Here is a 7,861-nt window from a genome sequence, read left to right as displayed (position 1 = left end):
GGCCGTCTTAGAGCACCATCACTGGATAATAGTGGTCAAATAAGTTACTGTGGTTCCTTAGCCGTTATGGACTGCATTTATATAGCTCTTTTCTCCAAATCGCTTTACAACTTGTGCCTCATATTCACCCATTCCCTCACACATTAACACGACGACAGCGGAGGACACCATGCAAGGTGCCAACCTGCTCATCAGGAGCAGTTAGGGGTTTACCATCTTGTAGTGTGATAGTAAAGGGTTAACGTTCTGTAGTGTGGTAGTGAAAGGGTTAAAAACACTCCCAAAACATTTTATCTATGCAAAGTATCGACCAACTGTCGGACTTCAGCGAACACCCATATGAAAATATAACAAAGACAAACACAAGTATCATAAAAAAAGCATTGTTTAATTAATGCAAGAACTTAAAAGCTCCAGGTGCAATGTCTGGTGAACCAGGCTCTGGGTGTAATGCTTCATAAAACACAGAAACGCAACTTAAAAAAGCTAGAAAATGAAAACAAAAATGCATCAAGTTGCCCTTCGGTCTGTGTATAGTATAATGGTTTAAAAACTAGGCAACACCAAAAAATGACTAATGACAATTAAAGGTAACCCCAATGACAAACCATAGTACTGTGCATAGACGGACATGCTTTTGTGGAATTGTGCCGAAACAAATGTATTTTCAATACATGATGCAGACTTAATTTAGTCTTAGCCAATCGTTTCGATTCACCCTATGAAACGAAATCTACCAAAACCATAATGTAATCTCACGGTATTAACAGTGGTTGTCAAAGACACGGGGGCAACTTGATGCAAAGAATGTACAGTCAGGTATACTTACATACAAACTCCGGGAGCTTATCTGTAAGGAAGTAGTCGGTGACGCAGTAGGTTTCAACCAAATATACACAAGAGTATCCAAAATATGATAGAAAACACAATTATTGGAAAAGGATCACCTATTCTCGACTGAAAACACTATAAAACGTTCATATTTATAGACCGGAGAGACCTTTTTACCGTGACATTTCAGCTGTGAAATCGACCACCTTCCTCGCCGCAGAGGTGGTGTTGTGATGCGTGCCGACAGCTTGGTTCTTTCTCACGGCTGTCTTACCCGGAACGAGACTTGAGGTTCGCAGTTCGGAATGCTTTTTCCACGACGGCGCTCCAGACGGGCCACCTCGTCCTGCTTCTCCGTCCGCGACTCCTGCTCAAGGGGGTCCTGCTACTACACCACGTCTGGAGTGGCGGATGGGAGGCGGCTGCACGCATCACAACGCTTCCGATGAAGGTTCACGGACGAAATGTCAAAGGTAAAAGACTCTAGTCTATACATGAATTTGAATTAGGAACACTGCGTTTTGTTGTTATTTGGTATACTCAGTGTGTATAGAAAATTGAAGGGTTGTGCTACCCTATGCAGCATCGTAAATAACTTCTTTATTAGGGTGGCGGTCAGTCTTGGGGAAACCCCCTCTCTCCTGAGGAGTTAGGCTTCTCCTGCTGCGAGTGTGTGTTTATTTCTTGGCGAAGGAGATCTTCATGGCGTTGGTCTGTGTGATCTTGAAGCCCTGTAGCGCCTCCCTGGCGGCGCCGGCTTGTACCTCGTTCTCAAACTCCACGAACGCGATGTCGTGACGACCAGGAACCAGACGCACCTCTTTGAACCCTGGGAACCTGGAGGGAAGCAGAAGAAATACAGAAAGAAAACGTGGTCAACGTCGTGTGAATTGGTTTATGTTGAAAGAGCATAAAAAATGGTGAAAGGTGCATTTATTTATTTACATCTTTTATCACGGGGGGGGGGGGGGGGCGGTTGCTCAGGAGGTAGAGCGGTCGTCTGGTAATCCAAAAGGTTCCCGGTTTGATTCCCACTGCTCCCGGGCAGCGTGTCTAAGTGTCCTTGAGCACGACACTTAATTGCTCCCGATGAGCTGGTTGGCACCTTGCATGGTTGCCTCCGCCATTGGTGTATGAATGCACAGGTGAATGTGAGGAACATAAAATTGTAAAGTGCTTTGGATAAAAGCTGCTATATAAATGCACCATTTATCCAAAGCGCTTTACAATTCGTTCCTCACATTCAACCATTCACTCACACACACAGACAGCAGAGACAACCATGCAAGGTGCAAACCAGCTCATCGGGAGCAATTAGGGATTAAGCATCTTGCTCAAGGACACTTCGACATGCCCGGGAGGAGCAGGAATCGAACCGGGAACCATCCGATTACCAGACGACCGCTCTACCTCCTGAGCTACTGTCACCCCCCGCGTATCTTTCCCTATGCGAACAAGCCACCCTGTGATTAAAAAAAAAGAGAAAGGTACTGACTGGTTGAAGAGCATGGACAGCATGAGCTCGTTGGTCTCCTCTGGCAGGTTGGTGAGGAAGAGAATGTGGTTGGGAGGGTTTTCTGCCACCTGGGAAGAGAAGTGCAGTTACACCGACGGGCCACAAGGGGGAGATTCAGAACACAACCACAGATATGAAAACCAGATTCTTTCTTTTGGAGAGATGGACCACACATTTACAATTTAGTCATTTAGCTGAACGCTTTTATCCAAGAGACTTAAAAGTTCTGTACAACAGGTCAGCAGGAAGGGTACAACTCTTTCAGCTGAGTAACAATGTTCATCATACAGTGTTGAAACGTGGGTGCTGCAGTGTTGAGTGCATAGTAGTAAAGAAAGACATACTAGCATAGTGGGTAGTAATATAGGCATGGGAGATTATTTAGTGGCAAAGTGCATGATGGTAAAAGACAGTATGAAGGTTATTAAGACTCGCCTGCATTGGCATTCCCGGCATCTGTCCAGGCATCATCTGGCCAGGAGGCATGCCACCAGGGGGCATCTGCCCAGGACCCATCCCAGGAGGAGGCATCATGCCTGGGGGAGGCATGTAGGGCGGCTGGCCGCCTGGCATGGGCATCATACGAGGAGCCTGGTTCATATTCGGAGGCATGCCCTAGAGGAGGGAAGAATTTAATAAATCCCCTTGCTGCTCCTAGAGTCAGTCAGTCCCGTTTTATTATCCGATACAATAGTTGGTGGTTTGAGAGCGAGAATATAATTAGATGGACAGGCATATGTTTTTGATAACCTTTGATTTGCTGTTCAAGGTTAGATAAGCCCTAAACATTAGTTATCATACGGGTCATGGGTCAAATAGTGACTAGACATTGATCATTCATAAATAAATATTAACAAGTCAAAATAACAGCGTCGTAGGTCTAATGTCAGTGTGTGTGCGTGTGTAGTGAACCTTATAATAGTCAAGGTTCTCAAGTTGTTAAGATTGCAGCAAAACAGACCAAATAGAATATCTAATAATTTCCCGGAACCCGTTGGTGGTTTCAAAATATTGTTAAGGGGGGGCCAAGCTTGGCCCGTGGGCCCTACATTGGGCAGCCCTGGTCCAAAACCTTGTCCAGAACCATTTATGCTTTTCCCCTCTTAACACCGACTAATCTATCCAACTGGTGATGAGTATTAATTGCTTAGAAATAATCTTTTGCTGAAAGTAAATATCACTCTAAAAACATTTGCAAAAATTTCAGAATTTCTACCCCACACAACTATTGATCCATCAACTTGTTCAACCCCTTGCCGGGAGGTTTAACCCAATATCGTCATATCCATTTAACAAACCAATATGACAACGTTAATCTATTACAGTGTCCACCCGAGTGCCCGTCTCTATTAGTGTCCCCCACCCGAGTGCCCGTCTCCATTAGTGTCCCCCACCCGAGTGCCCGTCTCTATTAGTGTCCCCCACCCGAGTGCTCGTCTCTATTAGTGTCCACCACCCGAGTGCCCGTCTCTATTAGTGTCCCCCACCCGAGTGGCCGTCTCTATTAGTGTCCCCCACGGGTGCCCGTCTCCAAGTCAACGTGGGACTACTTACTGGCATCTGCTGCTGGGGGACCCCGGGCCCCATGGGTACAGGAGCCCCTGGGACTCCCTTCTTGCCGGCTGCGACCACGTCGACTCCCTTGACCTTTCTCTTCTCCTTCTTACGGTCTCGCTCTACGTAGGTCCCCTTCATCTTCGCTATGATGTCGGAGTCGATCTTGGCATACATGATACGCTGCGGGGTGAGAGACATGAACAGATTAAGGTTGTGACAAAGGAGCCGCTTCCGACCGTGGGCCGTCGACAAGGCCCGGGAGCCGGGACCCCCACTGAGTCTCTCACCTCCTCTCCCCATGGACCACCGCAATACTTACATTTAGCTGATGCTTTCATCCAAAACGACTTACAAGTTCTGTATGACAAGTCATCAGGAAGGGCACAACTCCATCAGCTGAGTAATAACAATGTTCATCAGTGTTGAGTGCTACAGTGTAGGTTAGTTTATTGGGACATGTGCATGGCAGTAAGGTTAGATTTTTTTTCTTCAGATAATGGTTGAAGAAGTGAGTCTTTAGACGACGTCGAAAGATCGGGCGGGTTTCGGCTGTCCCAACTGTGGTGTGCAGATTGCCCACGGAGTCGCTCTGGATTGTCCAGAGATCTAGGTTCATCAATCTGCGCATGCGTAGTTCCGGAGTAGGTGCGGGAAAGTGACTATAGCTCAGCCGAGAAAGTGCCAATCGACTTGGGGATTGGTTGCTCCGTATTCAGGAGACTCAGGCGTATAAAAGTATATTGGATCGTGTCTCCAGCACCCCAACAGCCGTAGCTACAAGCACTTAATGTCAAGGCTCTCATCCACATTCATTCATTTTCTTCCCCCCGCTCTCTCCTCCATGAGCTCAATGTAACGCGGAAGTGCAATAGTCTATAGACAATATACGCTACATAAATGTCACAATGCGTTACATTAACCACATCCTTCCTGGACTATACATTTGCAGATACTCAAAAGTTAGCATCGCTGAACATGGCACTGTTCATATTTGCACAATACTGCACAGCTGTTATATATTCTATCCCACTGTATTTTGTGTGTGTATAATATATTCTAGTACATCCTGCAGCCCTGTCGTATATTATATTTGTATTCTAATTTAGTTTATATATTCCATTTTATTCTACTTTAATTGTCTGTTAATGTTGACGCACCAAACGACCAAGACAAATTCCTTGTATGTGCAAGCTTACTTGGCAATAAGGCTGAGCCCGAACCCTGTTTTTAGGGTTCGAACGTTAGCCAGGGTTTATCGAACGAACGTTCGAACGTTCGTTTTTTGTAAATTTTTTAATAAAAAATATTTATTATTATTTTTTTTTTTTTGTATTATAGATCCTACGGAGGGCGGCATTGCATAATCTATTGGTGAAAAAACATGTTGTTTACAGTGGTGGCTGTTCATGTAAACATGTAATTAAACAAAGCACTCAGAAGAAAATAAACAAGCTACCGAGTACTGCATAAAGTTCCTACTTATGATAAACAATAGCCCTTGCACACCGCAGTCACGTAAGGGGCTAGATAAACAAATGCATTCGTTTTGTGGCATTAACGTTATATAGTTAGTGTTACACGTTCAATAACAGGTATTCACTCTTGGTCGACGGGAAGGAGAGAGGCGCGCGCCTCGGCTCCTTCCACGTCTACCTCGGAACGGGGGACGACAGAGAGACACCGGCGGGGTGCCGTCGGGCTCCCAACACGCCTGCCGCCCGTCCGCCCTCGGCCAGAGTTGTTTACAACGCAACCACCTCCCGCCATGAAGCTCGCGCTCCGTGGCCGAAAAAGGCTGGTATTCATTAATGATCCTTCCTCAGCGGGGAGCTACGGAGTCTGTTCACTCTGTTGTGCTTCTCGGTCTCGCAAGATGATAAATGTATTGCCGGAAGTAAAAAAATAAATAAACGCTTGCCGATTGGTGGTAACAGCAGAGGCGGGTGCAAGCGGTGTGACGTAATTGGCAGAATCGCCTGTCAATCAAAATGGTTCTATTGCATTGGTTGAGACAATAGTATCCAGCTACAGCCCGGCAGAGACCACACTGGTTGAGCCGAGCGCACTCGGGGGACGCGCCGCTTCACATCGCCTCAACGTCGCCTCAACGTCGCGCGCCTGCCTTTTTTTTTTTCACCGAACGTTCGAACCTATTAATTAAAGTCCGAACGTTCGGGCTCAGCCTTACTTGGCAATAAAGACCTTTCTGATTATGATTATGACATTAGGCTTGAAGTCTGTTAGCCGTCTTGTACCAATCAATTTGAAAATCCAATGTTTTGTTTGAGTCTTAAACGGTCTGACGATCGTACCATAGGCTTGTCATAAAAAGGGAACCCCTGCATGGAGCGCAGGGCGTTGGAGGCGCTGTTGACCTCTTTGAAGATCACGAAGGCCTGGCCCTTCATCTTCATGATCCTCGACACCAGAATGTCCAAGATCTGTCCGAACTGCGAGAAGATCGCGTACAGCGACTTTTTCAACTCTGTGAACACAAAAGGGCACCAGTCAAAAGAGTTAGTAAGTTTGAGAGGGACGGACCTTTAAGTTAATAATATGGACTTGCAAAGTAAACGGTTATGATGCGATGCATATAGTAAAGTTAAGCTTACCATCTTTTTTAATCTTCTCGTTCAAATTGTTGATGTAAATGGTATGATTTAGTCGCATGTCTTGAACCGCCATCTTCTGTGTTGAGGATAGGGAGAGACAAAAACAAAAACATGTGAATTATCACCAGCATGGATTGAAGAAAACTTTATTAACAGATTGCAGAATGAATGGGTACAATACAGTACGGCTCAATACACACAGATATTAACATACTTGGCTAACTAACCGTAGGTAGATTAACGTAGATAAAGCTACTGGCTATAGAGTAAAAAGGGAATATAAGAGTAACGGTAGTGCTCCAGTCCTTCCTTCTGGGCTACTGCCTACTGTAGCCCCTTTCGTGACTGATGCAGAGTGAATCCACAGTCACTTGCTCCTCAATAGGAAACCAACGTATGTTGACCATGAAGGACTGGTTCTGGCCGAACCGTTCGTTATACAAGTATCACAGAGACATTTCAAAAAGGTACTCACAGTTGCACGAGGGTTTCGGACTAAAAATAGTTTTTTTTTTTTTTTTTAAAGCTCGGCGTTGCTAATAAACATTTTAAATATATTTTATAAACTGGTCAACACTGCATTATTTCCGGCGTTGGGTGCATGATGCGCATGCGCTGTGATCACCACCAGGCAGCCAACGCCGGAAATAATGCAGTGTTGACCAGTTTATAAAAAATATTTAAAATGTTTATTAGCAACGCCGAGCTTTCAAACCATCCCGTATTTTAGTCCGAAACCCTCGTGCAACTGTGAGTACCTTTGCAACGTCTCTGTGATACTTGTATAACGAACGGTTCGGCCAGAACCAGTCCTTCGTGGTCAACATACGTTGGTTTCCTATTGAGGAACAAGTGACTGGTTACTAAACACCAGGCCAAACGCCACGGTATAGATGCTAGCTAACGTTAGATCGAACGGGGTCGTTTTAGCCAAGCTGCAAAGCCGCAGGTCGTCACCTTAAAAGTTGTTTATGAACATATCCATAATCTTAACCACCATCACTAGCTAACAAGTATAAATACACGTTAACGTTTTCTCTTTCGGGTCGTTTGGTCTCGAAGTATCTACTACCCGCCACACATAAGAGCCAATGCGTTAGCAATGCTAACACGACTAACGTCGTTAGCTCGCTAGCTAACTTAGCGTGTTCAAAACATCGATTGAAATGCGTTCATGGCGACAAAGCAAGTCACTTTTCAATCGATATATTCGGCCCATAACGTGATACAATCATACCATGAAAAATACAGTAAAAATATTACTTACCCTCGGTGTTGGAGATGTTTAGTTATATCAATGAAACGCCACCAGAGCACACTAGTGTCGCTGGAACCGACTGTGTTT

The 7,861-nt window shown here is 45.2% G+C and overlaps 1 protein-coding gene across 1 annotated transcript; it reads right to left on the bottom strand.

Annotated features, from left to right (window-relative positions):
• Window positions 1–367: 367 nt before the first annotated feature.
• Window positions 368–7,861, bottom strand: snrpa (small nuclear ribonucleoprotein polypeptide A). Its single transcript, XM_084323674.1, has 7 exons — window positions 7,784–7,861; window positions 6,517–6,592; window positions 6,217–6,389; window positions 3,902–4,084; window positions 2,783–2,962; window positions 2,327–2,415; window positions 368–1,668 (listed from the first exon to the last, which is right to left on the bottom strand). Exons 2-7 carry the CDS (start codon window positions 6,587–6,589, stop codon window positions 1,509–1,511), a joined length of 858 nt encoding a protein of 285 aa, XP_084179800.1. The 5' UTR covers window positions 6,590–6,592; window positions 7,784–7,861; the 3' UTR covers window positions 368–1,508.

The sequence above is a fragment of the Notolepis coatsorum genome (genome assembly GCF_963971535.1).
Source record: "Notolepis coatsorum genome assembly, chromosome: 1".
Classification (NCBI taxonomy): Eukaryota; Metazoa; Chordata; class Actinopteri; order Aulopiformes; family Paralepididae; genus Notolepis; species Notolepis coatsorum.
Note: the sequence above shows the minus strand (reverse complement) of the source record. Positions and strands in the feature narration are given on the sequence as shown.